This window comes from Coffea arabica, chromosome 3e (genome assembly GCF_036785885.1).
Source record: "Coffea arabica cultivar ET-39 chromosome 3e, Coffea Arabica ET-39 HiFi, whole genome shotgun sequence".
Classification (NCBI taxonomy): domain Eukaryota; kingdom Viridiplantae; phylum Streptophyta; class Magnoliopsida; order Gentianales; family Rubiaceae; genus Coffea; species Coffea arabica.
Genome location: NC_092315.1, coordinates 43,007,038 through 43,026,087, shown reverse-complemented (window position 1 = coordinate 43,026,087; position 19,050 = coordinate 43,007,038). Strand labels below are relative to the sequence as shown.

General features: G+C 36.0%; 2 protein-coding genes across 4 annotated transcripts; both read left to right on the top strand.

Annotated features, from left to right (window-relative positions):
- Window positions 1-488: 488 nt before the first annotated feature.
- LOC140038280 (pentatricopeptide repeat-containing protein At2g17210-like) lies at window positions 489-4,228 on the top strand. 3 transcript variants are annotated; one of them, XM_072083471.1, is made up of 3 exons: window positions 489-646; window positions 1,339-1,450; window positions 1,529-4,228. In XM_072083471.1, exon 3 carries the CDS (start codon window positions 1,565-1,567, stop codon window positions 3,875-3,877), a length of 2,313 nt encoding a protein of 770 aa, XP_071939572.1. In that variant the 5' UTR covers window positions 489-646; window positions 1,339-1,450; window positions 1,529-1,564; the 3' UTR covers window positions 3,878-4,228. The 3 variants fall into 3 exon arrangements, with proteins under 3 accessions (XP_071939572.1, XP_071939570.1, XP_071939569.1); XM_072083469.1 differs by having other exon boundaries at window positions 498-646; window positions 1,334-1,450; XM_072083468.1 differs by having other exon boundaries at window positions 506-646; window positions 1,393-4,228.
- A 12,328-nt stretch (window positions 4,229-16,556) lies between these two features.
- Window positions 16,557-17,666, top strand: LOC140038533 (uncharacterized). The gene has a single exon (XM_072083915.1). It carries the CDS (start codon window positions 16,557-16,559, stop codon window positions 17,664-17,666), a length of 1,110 nt encoding a protein of 369 aa, XP_071940016.1.
- The last annotated feature ends 1,384 nt before the right edge of the window (window positions 17,667-19,050 follow it).

Sequence of the window (19,050 nt, the reverse complement as noted above, 5' to 3'; positions counted from 1 at the left end):
ATTTTGTTGAGCAGGGATATTTGCACAAATTTATTTACTTGCATTATAAATATATTTTTAAATTATTTTTTTATTTCACATATATCACAAAAAAAAATTGTTATAGTATTATTTAAAAAAAAATAATTTCAAATAATTTATTATCCGAATACATCCGTTGCTGTTAGCCTGGTAGCGAGCAACATAAAAAAAAAAATTCTCACATTTGTAAGCAAGAGAAGGAAATTATGTGTCAGATAATATTTGTGCGTTTTTTTTCATCCATAATCTAATCTAAGAAATTAGCCGGACTACCTAGTACTAAACATAAACACAACTTATTTTATCAAAATTGACAGGTCACTTCATAGTAAAAAAACTTGATTTTGAGTATTTGAAAAGAAAAGAAATTCCCCAATATCACCAAGTGCTTCATAATTTTCCTCATGAATTTCTTATCCAGAAAGCCCATTTTAATAGAAAACCTTCAGCCTCGGTACCGTCACCCAAAATAATAACAATCACAATAATAATAATAATAACAATAACAAAAGTAATCATCGTAATTTCAAAGTGGGATTACTAGCCGCTTCTTATAACAGCCACTGCCGGCGCTCTTTCTTCTGAGTTACTACGACCCTTTCCCAGGAAGAGGCCTCCGTCGCCGGTAAAACCCCTCTAGCAAAATTTCATTGTTTTCTTTGTTTCCTTCTCAAGTTCATATGGTTTGTTTGTGTGGTCCGAGAAAAACAACTTTTTTTTTCTTGTAAAGTAGAGAACTGAAGTGAATGATAGCTGCTGGATAACTATCTCTATTGGGTTTTTTTCCTTCTCTCTGGTCACAGAAGCAGAGTAGTATGAAACTGGGTTCTTTGTAATTGTTTATGCCTAAATTTCCATTGGGTTTATTCTTTTTCTTTTGTATTTTGTTTCATTGGATTTTTTTTTTCGGTATTGTATATTGGTAGTGGAATTTAGGAAGTGATATACTGCAAAAATTGTTCTTTAGATTAAGGGGGTTGTTTTTTTCAATGTGATTAGTTCTGTATTTACCTGAATTTGGATAATATCCAAAGGTCATGCCTTAGTGGGCTTGGTTTGTTGGAAATGTACACAAAACAGGGGGGAAAGAGCAAAAACAGAAAGGAAATTGTCTTGTGATCGCGTTTGGTTTTTATGATTTTTGTTTTCCTTAATGGATTTCCTCTAAGTTTCATGTATTTTACAAGCAATTTACGAATTTTTTTTTTTTTATATCTGCTGGGCTTTTTGTGGTGTCGATAACTTGTAGGGTCCTTCTTGTTATATGCTGTTAACTATCTTCTTTTTTTTTTTTGTCTGAATCTGGATTTAGTGTAGCCATTTCTGGAAGCTGTAACATTTGCAAATAAAGGATGCCAAATCGCGTTTCAGGAGGTCACCAAGAATGCACATATCGGTTGCTTCATTGTGGAAATCAAGGCCTTATGAGGTCCAATGCTACCATAGATTTGTGATGTTTTGCTATTGGCTGGAAGGAGTAGAGTTACCTAACTATTGAATCTTTTAGCTATTGAGCCTGCAGCCCTTATAATGCAAGTGATTCATGGCTGTGCGCTTGCCAAGCATTTCATCAGTTTCAAGACTCCCCAGCTGTTTTTCAAAGATCAAGAACTTAGCAGCTACTGGGAGATGGCAAGAGGTCCTTTCCTGTCACCGTGAATTGAGGGAGGCGGGAGTTCAATTGACTGATCCTTCTGTCTTCCCTCCCATTCTCAAAGCATGTTCTGCGATATCTTTTGATTATGGCAAGTCCATTCATGCATCTTTGCTTAAACAGGGACTTGATTCATTCACTTCCTTGGGCAATTCTATTATTGACTTTTACGTGAAATCTGGAACCCTGGGTTGTGCAAATGATGTTTTTGATTGCATGAGGAACAGAGATTCAGTTTCTTGGAACATAATCATTCATGGACACCTTGATCAATGTGCTTTTGGGCAGGGGTTAGGCTTGTTTTTCCAGGCCAAAATTACAGGATTCAAACCTAATATATCCACTTTGGTGCTTGTGATTTGTGCATGTCGTGAGCGCCAGTTGTTTGATGATGGGCAAATACTTCATGGGTATACTATTCGTAGCGGGTTTTGGGCCATCTCTTCAGTTCAGAACTCCCTTTTATGTATGTATGCAGACATCGGGATGGAGTTTGCTCGGAAGCTTTTCAATGAAATGCATCATAGAGATGTAATCTCTTGGAGCGTAATAATTGGCTGGTATGTGCAAAACAGTGAAGCCAGAGTTGCTTTAGAGTTGTTCCGGCAAATGGTATCTGAGTTTCAGATTGAAGTGGATGGGCCTATAACTGTAACTATACTCAAAGCATGCACCAATTTACAGAACATTGAAATGGGAAATTTGGTCCACGGCTTTGTGATTCCGAGAGGCCTGAAATGTGACTTGTTTGTAGGAAACTCGTTGGTTGATTTCTATTCCAAGTGTGATGATGTTGAATCTGCTTTTAAAGCCTTCAGCGAGATGAGTCAAAAGAATGTGGTATCATGGAATTCTCTACTATCTGGATATGTTCAAAGTGAGAAGCATTCTGAAGCCCTGTTGTTATTTGATTCAATGAGAAGGGCAGGAGTTGAAGCTGATGAAGTAACCCTTGTCAATCTGCTTCAAGTATGCAAATATCTTATGTTACCATATCAATGCAAGTTGATTCATTCCAAAGTACTTAGACAAGGTTATGAATCAAATGAGTTGGTCAAAAATTCTTTAATTGATACATATGCAAAATGCAATTGCATTAGTCTTGCATGGAAGCAGTTTAGTCAGATGAAGCACCGAGATGCGGTCACTTGGAGCACAATGATTGCAGCATTCACTTACTGGGACATGCCTGGTGAAGCAATTGCTGTTTTCCGAGAGATGAAGCTGATTGAAGAAAATCTTAACACAGTTACCATGTTGAATCTTATTGAAGCCTGCTCTCTTTTTGCAGATCTGAACATATCAAAGTCTGCTCATGGTATTGCTATTCGACATGGCTTAGCTTTTGAGGTTGTAGTTGGAACTGCTGTTTTGGATATGTATTCCAAATGTGGGGCGATACAGGCTTCGAGAAAAGCTTTTGAATACATGCCCCAAAAAAACATTGTGTCATGGGGCGCTATGATTGCAGCATATGGTATGAATGGCCTTCCTCGTGATGCTTTAGCTTTACATGCCAAAATGGAATCTCAGGGTCTCAAGCCCAACTTAGTAACAAGCCTTTCTCTGTTATCTGCATGTAGCCATGGGGGATTGGTTGATGAGGGCTTGTTTGTCTTTGAGAACGTGATACAAGAATATGGTGTTGAAATTGGGGTGGAACATTATTCGTGTCTTGTGGACTTGTTGGCTCGATCTGGAAAGTTTGATAGTGCAATGGATTTTATCAACAAAATACCTTGTACAGTAAAGCCTAGCGCTAGTGCATGGAGTGCAATCTTGAGCGGTTGTAGGAACTCTGGTAATAGGGAGGTTGGGGCTGGTGCTTTAGCTCATATTCTTGAATTGGAGCCATCTAGTAGTGCTGGATATTTGCTGGCATCTAACATGTATGCGTCTGGTGGTTTATGGTCTGATGCTGCCAATATGAGATTGTTGGGCAAGAAAAGTGGGGCAAAGGTACTCGCTGGGTACAGTTTGGTTCATGTGAACAATAGGGCATACAGGTTTGTTGCAGGAGATAAACATGATCCATTATCTGATGAGCTATGCATTTTTATTGAACAATTACATTCGTGGATGAAGATTGAGAATACAGATCACGATAATATATTGGGAACAAAAAGGAAGGAAGTTAAATCCTGTTCTTCCAGTTTTTGCCTACAACAACAGCTAGAACAGTTTCTGGATGCTGGTACCTGATTTCTAAGAGTAGATTCATTCTTTTTTGTATCTAACTGCATGATGTAGCATTGCAACCTTTAATCTGTCTACCGGTTCTTTTTTACAGAGGCATTATGTAAGCATCATTTATCTGTAGCTAGTTTTAGTTGATAGGACAATGTAATTCAATAAGATTTTGTGCATTGATACTGAGGACAGATGACACTAAACAATGGTGACCTTATCCTGCCAGATAGTTTAAACAAGCATTTGGAGAGTTGTTAATGTTGATCTCATGTTTATGTTGTATGCTTACTGTTGAAGAGTGTAGTTATTGGTGATTGAACTTTTTCAGTTGTCTATAACATGTGAAAACTATGATATTCAATACTTGCTCCTTAGAAGAAAGAAGCTACTTTCACATTGTTTTGTCTTCCCCTCCAAACAATCTTCCTTAAAATATACCCTTCTGTTCTGGTAGATGGTGGAAATATCAGAAACCAATGCCTTTTGGTGGTTTGCTTTCCCTCATGGATTATCTTCTACTTGAATATGTGGAATTCTTTAGTAAAAGGGTAAAATAAAAAAGAATATGTGAAATTATTGCAGTTGCTGATATATTGTGCCCTTGAAGTTGACTAATTGTGTGACAGTATTGTGTACTCGACGGTGAACCTGTTGTTTTCTTCAGTTTGTATTACAGAACAAATGGAATTTGATATTTTGCTGAAAATTTAACTTGAATTGGATGCCTGATGTTGTCATTTAATATCTCAATTGCCCTTTTACACTGCGGTTCTTTTGTTATAGCCTAGTGGTCTTCAGGTGCTTTTGTCAATTATATCTGAAAAGAGGGTAGGGGATCAATTTAAACAGGTCTTTAAAGATATGGTGTTCTCTGTAACTTGCTATCTTCATGGGGCAATACAGGAGTTTTGAGATATGTAGTCTCTTTTACCTTTATTGGCGTAAAAGGAAAACTGTTATTTGTAGTTTGTATTTGAATATATATTCTTTGAACTTGGGGTTGCATATCTGTGCTTGCTGTCCAAATAATATCAGATGATTTTGTGCTGAGTTAAGCTGGATACATTATTTCAGGTGATTTTCTTCCAGGGAAACTATTTAGCTATTAAGATAGTTTCGTTTGTTTATGAGGAACAGAAAAAATGGGAAGAAATCTATTGCTTATGTAATACTTCTGGTGATTTTGCTTGTATCAAAATTCTGCGTTCTCTTATTTTTCACCAGTTAACTCTGGACAAATAAGTAGATATTTTTATACAGCTGCAAGGGATTTAAGGAAAGCATTTTTTTTGGGTAAAAAGGCATTGTCAACCAAGAAAGCTACTGATGCTTTTATACTGTTCTGCCAACATTCAAAAATGGCTACAACGCTATATGGCTGTACTGTAATGATCTAAGTAAAGAACAAGAACCAGAAAAGGGGAAGGAAAGAGAAGGGAAAGAAAGGAACAAGAGAAAGGATCAGAAAGAAATTAGGGAGAATTGAGCCGATTGAATTGATGGGAGAAATGAGAAATTACAACAAATCACCAATTGCCTGAGTTGGTTAAGCTATTGTTCCTAACTAAATTTACAGGTTGCAGCAACTAACAGAATTTGCCCAACTGTCACTGTATTAATCGCCTCCTAACTAACTTCTCATTCCCGAATCATCTTTACCCAATTGACCCTTGTTCAGTCATTGCATATACCTCCTTGGGTACATTTCCAAAACTATGTTTACATCTATAAGCATATGTGTGTGTGCATTTACGTTTTTGAATGTGCAGAAAGAGCAGCGGGGATATTTAGTTGTTGATGTGATATTAGTTCACAGTTTTGTTAACAATGTATGTGTAGTTTTCAGATGGTCTTTTCCTTTCTCGTTTCTTCCCTTACTTGTCTCATTTTTTTATGCTTGGTGTCGCTCAGATTTTCAATCTTGATATACAAGACAATAATGAGTCAGACGCAGGAACTAATGAAAACAGAGTTTCCTTATCCAATCCTCTTCGATGCGATGCAAGTTAAGACTTTCTTTGATATTCTAGGCCTTTTCTAACCCAATCCTACGCTCGGTGTCCATACCTGAAATCTTGTATCCTTGGAATGTGGTAATTACTTGACTTGTAGGACTGATTCAAAGTGTTGATCACCTCCTGATTGATATGAATATGTGATTGTTATAGTTATCTTGAATTATTTGCTTAAGTTTTCGCTGCATTTTCTTATGATCCCCACAATTGGGGTTAGCCTCGTATGTTCACTTGCTATCATGGAGGGATGTGAGCCCTTTGAGACCAAGGCTTGATGTACCTATTACTTGCTATTAGACGACCAATGTGAGCCCTTTAAGGGACACAGGCGCATGTTGTTTTTACTTGCTTTATCAGAGTAAATGTTAGCCCTTTAACTCGGAACATGGGTTCAATGTATGTTGTAACTAGTGTTTGTGTTCTTTATTTCACTTATTTTCTTTCCTTGGACACGAATATCCTCATGGCATGCTTTCTAGTTTACATGTTTTATGTGTTTTGTGAGTGTTGTCAGTTATACAAGTTCGCTTTAATAACACATCGTATAGTATGCTCAATTCGAGTTTGATGCAAATAAAGGTTAGAGTTTATTGATTATTAAATGAGCACAAAGGATTGTTCGAACTCAATTGATTAACATTGTAAGAGTATTCGACTTTTAAAGTTTAAAAAGGCTAAACTTTTTTTTTTTTTTTGAAGAATAAAGGACTGAACTTATTTGAAGAAAATTTAAGAGTGATAGTTAGGAAACTTATAAGAATGGAGGCGGAAGGGTGGGGAAGGGGGGGGGGGAATATAGCCTTGTTGCCTCCATATGGCACGATAGAGATAACAAGAAAATAAAGGCTAAAGATTGGGATGTTAAGAAGAATGAGCAGGAAAAAAGGGTAAACATCCACCAACCTGCGGTGCAAGGATCTAAGGGAGTTTAAGAGAGTAGAAAGGTTTTGAGGATGAGAATGAGGGTTTTGAGGCGTGGGGATGTGAATGTACTCGAGTGGAAGACTGAGCCACAGGATGACAACAAAGGGCTTTTGAGGTTTGAGCGGCGGCTAGATAATCAGAGGTTTAAGGATCTAATTTTCTGTAGCATATATATGCATAGGATAGATGGACACACACATATATATATATATGTATGTATGCATGTATGTGTGTGTATCAAATGCATATGTTTACTAATATATTAGATCTGTTCACAGGCAAATTCGAGTTCCACTTGATTACTAAACAAATTTAATCTTATAGTTAAACTTGATTTGTTTACTGTGCGATCAATTTTTTTTCCAACTATAGTGAGTTGTACATGAATATATTTGTGATACAGAGCATTGGGCACCTCAATTGATTTTTAAAAGTGGAGAGAGTCTTCGATGTTTTGACAAATTGAGGGGTAGGTCTATATATTTACCAATACAAGAACATTATAAAACAAAGATAATATTCATATAAGATGAAGTATAATGTGAAATAACTTAAACTTGGAGGTAAATGACCCTAGACACTATATTCAGGACACACACACATATCTATATATATATATTCAATAGCCAAAAGATCATTTTATTCAGGAATGCATTCGAAGTTGAATATTTGCCAGAATTTTTAGGTTGGCAGAATGATAATCTATATCATTGGATTTTCTAAATGGCCCGTGCAATTTGACCTTATGATCTACATCCACATTAAAAATACAAACCACCTTGTCGCTTTTCTTTCTAAATCTCTATCTTAAACCAGTTTTTCGAAATTTGACCTATTATTCGACCGAACTTAGGGGTTAGAGATTAAGAATTTCAACTAGTTGGCTCAGTAGGCGTGGGCAACAATTTGATTAACTAAAATTGAATACGACAACTTGAGCTATTTGGTTAATAATGGTTCGAGCTATTTGACATTATGACCTACATGCAAATTAAATATACAAACTGCCTTGCCACCTTTCTTTCTCTCTCTTCCCTAACTTAAACCAATGTTTGAAAATTAAAGCCGTGATTAGCCTGATCTTAGCAGTCAGGGATCATGAGTTTTAACTGGTTGCCTCATGAATGGTAAACAACAATTTGATTAACTAAATGAATTAAAGAATCCAATAAATCGAGCGATTTGGCTAACAATAGTTAGAGCTATTTGGCATTATGATCTCCAATGTGACCTTTCTTTCTCTCTTGTCCCTACCTGAAACCAATGTTTCAAGATTTGAACCGTGATTTGACCGAAGTTAGGAGTTAGAATCCAAGAGTTTCAACCTGTTGGCTTGCTATGGGTGAGCAACAATTTGATTAACTAAATGAATTAAATTGAATTTGGTAAATCGAGCTATTTGGTTCACAATGGTTTGAGCTATTCGGCATATGACCTATACCACATTAAATATAGAAATTACCATGTCACATTTCTTTCTCTCTCGATTTTTGTCCCTACCCTAAACCAATGTTTCAAAATTTGAATTGCGATTCGGTTAAAGTTAGGGATCAGGGGTCAAGAATTCAACTGGTTGGCTCGCTATAGGTGAACAACAATGTAGTTAATTGATTGAATTAAATTTAATTCAATGGATTCAATTTCAATTTGATTTCTAGTAAAACCAAGTTCATAATTTGATAATTCAATTCAAATTTAGATTTCATATCTTCGATTTCTATGATAACCCAAAACTGATTGTATATTATTGTATAAAATTTATTCTTATGCCTAAAGTTTTACATGCTTGTTTGAGTTAACTTTTTTAATCTATAGTTATATCCGTAATTTAGTACTTTTATGATGCATACATACATGTTTATATGCACGTACATATATGTGCATATAGACACACACCTTAATGATTGACTATTGATTATTGACTATGTTATGGCTCAGTTCAACACATTGATATATTTGGCTCACTGAAGTTCATAATTCAATTTCAATATGATTCTAAGTTATTAACATGTTTCTCCTTCTCTTTAGAACTATTTTCTCCTTATTCTTTCTAGAATTCCTCCTATAAAAATCTTCTTCAGCATTCCCATAGGAGAGAGACCAGACAATTCTGATCTTTCCTCAAGGGAGGGAGCCTCTCTCTAGTTTTCAGCTTTTCTTATTTTAAATAAATTTTCTTTTAGGATTTTCTTGTGAGAAATTCTTCACTCCTAGGATCTTCTAGTGTGAGTTTTTCCTCTGTTAGTTTATTCAAGTGAGAGTTTTATTCTCTCTTAAATTTTGCCTTTGTGAGAGTTTTATTTGTTGTTTCATTTTTTTTTAGTGAAATCTTAGATTTTGTACATTTGGTTTCTCAATCTATAATTTCTCTCTTAATTATTATCAGATCTAAATTTTCTTTTACACTTGAATTAATTTTTAATCAAATCTAACTATTAGAAGGCATGCACAGATCTAATAGTTTAAAATAATTCATCTAGATGGAAGATATATTGAAGTATTAATGTTATCTTCATTCGTATTAATTGTTCATATTTGTTGCATCTATTGACTTTTAGATTTGCATGTATCAATGTCAGATTTGATTTGATGTATTTTCTGCTCGAAGTGCAGATTTATTGAATGAAATTATCCTTTCTATAAGTTCCTTGATTTCATTTTTCAATTAACCACAAATCAATATTTGAATTTGTTTGATATGGACATGAATAAAATCAATTAAGTGATTAACTGAATTGTCGTTCAATTTTAATTCAATTCAATTTGGTTGCTTTTATTTCAATTTCAAGCTAAAACCAATCCACATGTAAAAGTCGATTTTAATTGATTTGATTTAACTAATTATCCAATAAATTGATCATTCTCACCCCTATGGCTTGATGAGCAAAAATTGGAAAATTAGACGATGTTATGATAATGAGGTAAAGAGATCTATATATATATATATATAAGATTTCTCAATTTTTAATTTTTTTACTAAGTTTAAGTTTACATAACTTATTTGATTTTCATGGCAGAACAAGTTTTATAGATACAAAACAAATGCAAACTTGAAAGAGAAAGAATACCATAAAATTGCATAGAAAAATACATATAAAAGGGAAAAAAAACCTATTGTATTTTTAACTTCAAATGAAAATTTGAGCTTAAAACTAAATTCAAAAAATGTCTTTGACAAAATATAGAAATTAAAATTTGAAAAAAATTTACAAGAGTACTTTTAGTTGTCCAAAAGGTCAAAAAATGCTGTAAAAGATTTGAGAATCAAATTAGTAAGCAAAATTTAAGGAAAACTTAAAAAAAGTGCATAAAAAAGAAAAAGAACAAGCAGTTTTTTTCATTTTCCTCAATTTTTTTATGAATATTTTGTTTGCTTTGTAATCCATGTTGCTAGACATATAAGAAAAGTCCAATGTTAAGTAAGTAAAATTTATTACAAAGACAAAATGATATAGCATCATCTAATATATTTTATTTCAAAGTTTACTATCAAAATTCAAGGGGGCAAGAGTGGAGGAAATACAAAAACAAACTAAATTTTTCATAGGCTATTCTATGGCTTCAAAAAAATTGAGGGCCCTAACATATACATGGCTCCGTCACTGTTCCCCTTCATCGTCCAATAACCCTCTTCCCTTCCCTCCTCCCAAGTTTTGAAAAATCCTTTTTGACCCTTGAATAGTTTTAAGAATTTTCATTCAAAATCATAATTTTGCCCCCTCCCACACCCCCCCCTCCCAAACTTAGAATTTCAAAAAAAAAAAATTCCATTTCCATCCCCCAATCTAATTTTTGCTTCATGAGAATAGCTATTAAATACTTTTAGATTACTGTTAGTTAGTTCATATACATAATTTAACTTCAAAATGCATGCTTTTTTAGCATTTTATGTATTATCTCTAGAAAGGTCTCTGCATGAACATTTATAACTAAAAGGATATATCGTACGTGCATTGTGAACGTAATCATTAGTAGTATATATTTATTTCTTGAAATTTGGTACTAATACAAAGAATAGTTATTTTTTTCTATTTCATTTTTCTACGTAAGAAATAAGAAGGTAGAGACATGAATAGTTATATGAATTGGATATATTAATGTGTATCTTGATCCACTATTGGGAACATAGCTTTCTTTTTATGGTTTGTCGACTTGCCTTTTATTATTACTCTATTAAAAATCATCTTGAGATCATAAAAAACTTCTTCATATATTTAAAATATTTTAAATTGACTTGGGATTAAATATCAAGACCAAATCATTAAGTGATATAATAAAAAATCTAAGATATATTTTTATAATTTTCAAACTTACACTCGTAAAGTAAAATTTTGCTATTTTTGTAACTTTGCCCCTTCCCCCCTCCCCAAAATCGTGTCTTCGCCACTATCTCCACAAACTAGCTTCCCTGTTAACATAATCATGCACAAACGAGAGAGAGAGAGAGAGAGAGATTTTGACTTCCAAAAACCGTGAATTTTATCCCGAATCAGATTTCACTTTAAAGATGAGTAGAACAAAGAATTTGACATTTTAAAAGCAAATAATATCATATTATTTTGTTAGGTAATAGTGTTTTAACCAGTATTGATATGCAAGCCACTTAAAGGATTATGGGATTGTTGTCGGTAGTCATAGATTTAAAAAAAAAAAAGGATTAATCAGAATTAGCAAAAACTACTTTTGACTATACTCTAGATCTTAACTTTTTTACCTATTAAAAAATATAATATACAAATTTAAAAGCAAAAGAGAGATTTGAAATTAAAAAAGAAAAGCTAACTTTTCAAAATTAGAATCTAAAATTAGGTGAAATAATACAATTAGAACACCTAGAATAAACTGATCAAATTCAGGTTGGAATTGATAAATTCAAACCTAGAATAATTCTTCCGAATCTAGGTCCGTTTACCGATTGAGTCTTGTTTTAATATGTAAAACTGGATCCGGTTTCAATTTAATATATCCAATCCGTAAAATCAATTCTTGTTTTTTTTTTTTTTGTGTAAGTGAGAGGTTTGAGATCTCTCACTTACATTCCCTTTCCCTATACAATCTAACCTATCTCTCCCCACTGAAAAATTAATTCAATATAATAAAGTTATAATAAGTTTAATATTCAATTTTTCACATATTTTATTAATAAAATAGTAACAAATCAATAAGAAAAATTTCGAGAATTACTTGATTCATTGGACAAATCTTTTCTTTTTTTAACAGAAAACATGTAGATTTACAACAAAAGTATATTGAATATATGTTATTTATTACATATATTTATGTAAATTAGATCCAGGTCAAAAATGGGTTTGAATATGTAATTCCATATCCGATTCAATTAGAATGTATATAATTTGGACCTGCGTCGTTTGGATTAACAGCCGGAGAAGGATGTTTTGATCTAGAAGTATGGAATGGATACAAGATATATTGACAACCTACGAACACCTTTTAAACTTATTCTTGTCCCAAAACAACATTTTATTATGGTATTGGTTCTTCAATTTGGGAAGGAAAAGGGGATAAAGCAAGATAATCGAGGTTGATAAGTAGGCAAAAATATGTTGATTGGCTTTGCAAACAAGGGGTGGAGTAAGTTGTGGTGGTGGTCTTTTGATGTGAAGGGAGGAAGGGGCAAGAAGGAAGAGAGGCTATAGAATAATTCTTACTGTATAAGAATTATTATCATTATCTACAATTCCACTAGTATATGTATAATTAATGGGTCCAATAGGGTCGAGCTGATGTGATTTATATCTATGCCATCAATTTTGATAATAAAAAGTTTTTCTTAAAAAAAGAATTAGATTGGATGACCCAAATTAGCCCTTGCTGATATGGCCAAGGTCTGGGGTATCAATTGGACCTGCAACTATCAAGGCTTTGGTCCATTTTTGTCCCATACATTGTGTCGACCGGAATTTCATTTTCCATTCTCTTAATTCTGATATCAATAGGAAATATTTTCATGCCAAAATTCCCCTTGTGTTATCCTACTATTTTTCTAAAAGTAAACATACATTGCTAAAAGCCTGAAAATGAAGACAAAGAGTATGAAAGCATACTATTTAAGAGTGTCTTTATGTTGCTTCATGACAGAAAAAAAAATTATTTGATTCATTGTAAGGTGTTTCACTAATTTGAGAATTTTATAAATTTAAGGATTCTGAACCTTCTAAATTTTATTGTATAGATCGATGACTTGAATATTGAAAATAGACAGAATATTTAAAATTAGGGTCTGTTTGGAACTTGAATTTTTTGGAAATTTGTCTAAAATTTTATTGTAGTGCACTGTAGAAGTTTTTTAAAACATTTTGTAGAAGTTTTTGTAAGGTGAAAAAATTTTTTGTAGAAGTTTTTGGAATGTGAAAATTTTGTAGAAGTTTTTATAAGGTGAAAAACTTTTTTTTTCCTTTTCTTTTTTTTCTTTCTTTTTCTCTTTCTCTTTCTTTTTCTTTTTCTTTCTTTCCTTTTTCTTTTCTTTCCTCTCCTCTTCTTCTTCTTCTTCCTTCCCCCTCCCCGTTACCTCTCCTCTGCCTCCCACCTCCAGCACCTCCGCCAGCACCACCTCTGTTCTTCTTTTTTTTTTTTTTTTTTGCTTTTCTCCTCTCCCCCCTCCCTCTCCCTCTCCCACCACCCCTTTCCTCCCCTCTCCCCCACCACCCCCAAACTTTTCCACCATTCCTTTCCTCTCCCCTCTGCCCGCCACCCCCTAGGCCCCGCCACCCCCTAGGCCCCGCCACCCCTCTCTCTCTCTCCCCCACCACCCGCTCTGCCCACTCTCCCCCTTTCCTCCCCTCTTCCCTCTCCCTTTCCTCTCCCTTCTCTCTCGCACTCCGACGCCCGAGGAGCAAATTGGCCTGCAGCTGTGCATTTATTTTGCTTTTTCTCTCCCTCCCTCCCCTCCCCTCTTTCCCTCTCCCTCCTTTGCCACCCTCCCCCTCTTTGCTCTGCAATCTGGGACTAGACAGCGACCAGATCGCAGCCCCCTCCCCCTCCTCTTTTGCGATCTGCTCGCGCGACTAGATCGCACCTAGCAGGAGGGGGAGGGTGGCGGGGGAGGGAGAGGGGAAGAGGGGAGGGGAGGAGAGGGGGTGAGGGTGAGGGACTCAAAATTTTTTTTGAGGTTACCGGCTCCGGAATAGGTGATCGGCGCCGGGAGAGGTGGTGGAGGTGGTGGCTGGTGTGGTGGGTTGGGTGGGGGAGGAAGAAAAGTTTTTGGGAAATTTTTTGTGTATAGATTTTTGAAGTGTGTAGATAAAAAACTTTGGAAAGTTTTTTGGGGTTCCTGTAGCAAAAATTGTTAAAAAACTAGTAACTAAAAAACTTGGTAAAAAACTAGGGTGCCAAACAGGCTGTTTACAAAATAATTTGGGGTGTTTTTGAAAACCTAAAAGTAACTTTCTTTATTACAACGTATTTTTGGACAAATTTAGAATGTTTTATTCAAATCAATGGCTTGAAAACAAGAGCAAGATAAATTATTAAAAATATATTTAGAAATTTATTTGAGATATTATCAAGGCACAAAATGTTATTTTTTCTAATAATAATAATTTTTTTTTTGCATTTCTTTTCTAGACCAATGATTTCAAAAATTGCAAAAGGTCTTTCAACCTTATTATTAAGGATTTATCTTGGTTTGTTATGAAAATTAAAAGTTCTCAAGAAAAGGGTAATTTTGGACTAAAAACGTTCTATCTCTTCCAAGGTGTTTTTAAATCATATCTTTTGAAATGAGTTGATAAAGTTACAAAAAATTAAAAATACGAGAAGTAGGTGAGATTTCTCAAAAGTTAGGAGTATCAAATGATATTGTTGGAAACCTCAATGGAGGTTTCTGAAATTAAGAAACGACATTACAACTAATAATGGATTTCAGACTGCGGGGCAAACTTCACAGCCAGACAAGTCATTTTACATTTGTTATCTATTTTTCATTGAGATCTTCTTCAATCTCCCAACAATTAGTGATAGGGCATTATTTGATAGTAATTCTATTATTAATTTTCCCTTTTATCCCTGCCAAATATTGTGTTAATTGGTGATATCTACTTATATTTGGTATCTGGACTTAATTTCAGGAATGAAATAGAAAACTACCAAAAAGGAGGGACTTTATAGAGAAAATGGAGACTTCTAAGGGCTTCAACCCTTGGGCCCTTGAATTGGTGGGGGGACCACAAAGCTAGTAAAAGATATTTAGTCATTTGGGGCTCCTCAAAGAAAGCAACGTAGAGAGACTTGGAACAAGAAGCAATTTGGAGACTTTGTCCACATGTGTGGGGACCACCTAGATAGCTTTAGTCATTTCCTTTTGGCTATATAAGGACAACCGGAAGAAAGGCTACAGAGAGTTTTTTTTTAGCATAGTTTTCCTAGTCAAAGGTCAATTTGAGGACTCGGTTTCGAACATCTGTGAGATCTAATTATTTTATTTATTTCTTTTATTTATTGGTATTTGTGTGTTTCCTGATTTAATTGCTTATGCTTGTTATGTTATTTGAATGTCAAGGGCCCGATATTCGAATTAACCTAATGATCTAATGCCAAATTAATTGATTGAATCCGTAATTGTTCAATTGATTAATACCAGTGGCGACTAGCGTGATTGGTTTCATGTTAGGGAAACGTATGATCTAACTTAAACAAACCCTCGTAGCGTGTTTGTTGGTTAGGATTGGGCTTTTCTAATTATTAATGCAATCGAGTAATTAAATCCTATGGTCGTACCTAGGGTTATTTCTTGGTTAGAGAAATAGTTAATGATCGTACCTTAACTATCGAGAAATTAAGGAAAGGCTGGTTGTTCATCGCGTGTATGGCAACTATAACCAATCTATTAATAAGTAATTGAATTATCTTTGCGTCGATGATCAGTTGCATGGACCGTGTCGGAAAAGTTGTACCTTTGGCTAGAGTCATAGGTTATTGATTAATTTCTATTAGTTATTTTATTAGTTAGTTAATTAGTTATTTTATATTCTCCAAAACCCTCCCATATTTCGGACTCTAAAAGAAATAAATTATCTCCAGTCCCTGTGGATTCGACCCTACTTATCACTATCTACAGAAATTATATTTTGTTTGAGCAGATATTTATTATTGCACAGGCTTGACACCCTGTCAATTTTTGGCGCCGTTGCCGGGGACTGGCGTTATTTATTTGTTCTTTTTTAAATCTAATTTGTTTTTGCTTGCTTTCTTTCTTTCTGGTATTTTTCTAGTTTATGCCTCGTTCTTCTCGTACAGGCGACTTAATTTTTGACCCTGAAGTAGAGAAGACTGCACGCCGAACTAGGAAAGAGACTAGACAGCTCAGAGAGGAGCAACCCAGTGGTGCACCTCAAGGACTGGATCCGGAAGGGGAGTCGTTAAATCTGCATAGTGAGCACTCGAGTGATTCGGACCAGGAGGAAGTCACCATGGCAAATGCACGAACAATACGGGAGTTGGCTGCTCCAAACTTGACCCAACAACCTCTCTGCATAACTTTCCCTCGCCTTAGTGAGAATGCAGCTTTTGAATTAAAACCTGGTCTAATATATTTGTTGCCTACTTTTCATGGTCTGTTAGGTGAGAAACCCCACAAACACATGCAGGAATTTGATGTGGTGTGTTCGAGTATGAAGCCTTCGGGAGTAACTGATGAATAAATTAAGTTAAGGGCCTTCCCTTTTTCTCTCAAGGATGCGGCAAAGGACTGGTTATACTGTCTACCTGCAGGCATAATCACCACGTGGCCAGAGATGCAGAAAAAAATTTTTGAAAAATATTTTCCTGCGTCCAGAGCTGCTAGTTTGCGAAAGGAAATATGTGGCATCAAACAATTTCACGGGGAATCCTTGTATGAATATTGGGAGAGGTTCACCAGGCTGCGCACCCGATGCCCTCAACACCAAATAAGTGATCAACTGCTGATTCAGTACTTCTACGAGGGGCTACTGATGAACGATAGAAATATCATTGATGCAGCAAGTGGAGGTGCACTGGTGAATAAGACTACACAAGAGGCTTGGGAACTAATCGAGCAAATGGCAGAAAACTGCCAGCAGTTTGGTACAAGAGAAGATGTTCCTACGAGAAAGGTCAACGAGGTAAGCTCATCTTCCATTCAACAGCAGTTATCTGAATTAACCTCATTTGTTCGACAGATAGCTGTAGGAAATGCACAGCAGGCCAAAGTGTGTGGGATTTGTACGAACATTGGTCATACCACTGACTCGTGCCCACAGTTACAAGAGGAGGGAATTGAGCAAGCAAACATGGCTAGTAACATGCCCATGCCACGTAGACAGTATGACCCCTATTCCAACTCATACAATCCGGGTTGGAGGGATCATCCAAATCTGAGCTATGGGGGAAATAAGCAACAGAATTTCAACCCCAATAGACAACAGGGCTTCCAGCAACAATATCAAACAAAGAATCAACCCTCCTCTAACCCAGGTATGTCCTTAGAAGACATGGTTAAAACCATAGCCTCTAACACTATGAAATTTCAGCAGGACACTGAGGCCAACAATCAAGAGATGAGGGCACGTATGCAAAACTTGGAAAATCAGATGAGTCAATTGGCCTCAATTGTCAACCGGCTGGACTCCCAGGGAAAGGGAAAACTTCCATCCCAACCTGAGGTGAATCCCAAGAATGTAGGTGCAATGACCCTCAGGAGTGGGAAAGAGGTTGAAGGACCAGCACCAGTGGCTCCGAAGGACAAGAATGAGGACCGCATTGAGAAGGAGCTTGAGGAAGAAGGAACGCTCGGCATAAACAAAGAGGTAATACGTATCCCAATGGTTCCAGTTAAGCCTAAACCACCACCTTTTCCTAGCAGGTTGGAAAGGCCTAAAAAGTAAGATAAGGAAAAGGAAATTCTGGAGATGTTTAGAAAGGTGGAAATAAATATTCCCTTACTTGACGCAATTAAGCAAGTGCCCCGGTATGCCAAATTTTTGAAGGACCTATGCATCAATAGGAAGAAATTGAGGGGAGATGAAAGGATAATTGTGGGAGAAAACGTATCCGCAGTGCTTCAAAGGAAATTTCCACCCAAGTGTGGAGACCCAGGTATGTTCACTATCCCTTGTAAAATAGGGGACACTAGCATTAGGAATGCCATGTTAGATCTAGGGGCCTCTATAAATGTGATGCCCAAAGCTATTTACGCTTCGCTAAATTTGGGTCCCTTAAAGGAAACATGCATTATAATACAATTGGCTGATAGAACTAATGCTTATCCCGATGGGGTGATAGAAGATGTGTTAGTGCAAGTGAACAGCTTAGTATTCCCTGCTAATTTTTACATTCTTGATATGGGTGATGAACGTTTTCCAAATCCATCACCTATTTTGTTGGGGAGGCCCTTCTTGAGCACGGCTCGTACAAAAATAGATGTTAGTGAGGCACCCTAACGATGGAATTTGATGGAGAAATAGTTCATTTTAATATATTTGAGGCCATGAGATATCCTTGTCATTCTAATGCTATCTTTGCTGTGAGTGCAATTGACCATTTGGTGCAAAAAGTATTTGAGATCAATGGCAGGGATGAATTGGAGACAGCAATCACCAAACATTTGGATCTGGAAGCAACTTATGAAATGGAGTTAGATGTCAGTTTGCAAAGAATGGTTGGAGCCTTGCATTCACTAGGCCGAAGTTCTCCAAGGTATGATGTCGCTCCTATATTCGTGGCTGAACCACACCTAAAGCTATTACCTTCTATCGTGCAGGCACCTGAAGTGGAGTTAAAACCTCTGCCCGAGCATTTAAAGTATGCCTATCTAGGTGAGAAAGAGACGTTACCAGTGATTATCTCATCCAAATTATCACCCAGGGAGGAGGATAAGCTGCTACGGGTTTTAAGGGAGCATAAGGAAGCTATAGGTTGGTCAATTGCGGACATAAAGGGTATAAGCCCGTCCGTGTGCATGCATCGAATTCGCCTGGAAGAGAATGTTAGGCCGATAAGACAACCACAAAGGAGATTGAACCCCATCATGATGGAAGTGGTCAATAAAGAAGTAATCAAGCTCCTGGACGTGGGAATTATTTTTTCTATCTCAGATAGCCCATGGGTGAGTCCAGTGCAAGTGGTGCCAAAGAAAGCAGGGGTAACTGTGGAAGAAAATCAAGAAGGGGACCTCGTTCCAATTCGAAAGCCTACGGGTTAGCGCCAGTGCATTGATTACCGCAAATTGAACGTGGTGACCAAGAAGGATCATTTTCCCCTTCCATTCAT

Bases quoted from the DNA above. Each gene is read 5' to 3' on its own strand.
- LOC140038280 (XM_072083471.1), top strand. From the start codon at position 1,565: ATGGCTGTGCGCTTGCCAAGCATTTCATCAGTTTCAAGACTCCCCAGC.
- LOC140038533 (XM_072083915.1), top strand. From the start codon at position 16,557: ATGCAGAAAAAAATTTTTGAAAAATATTTTCCTGCGTCCAGAGCTGCT.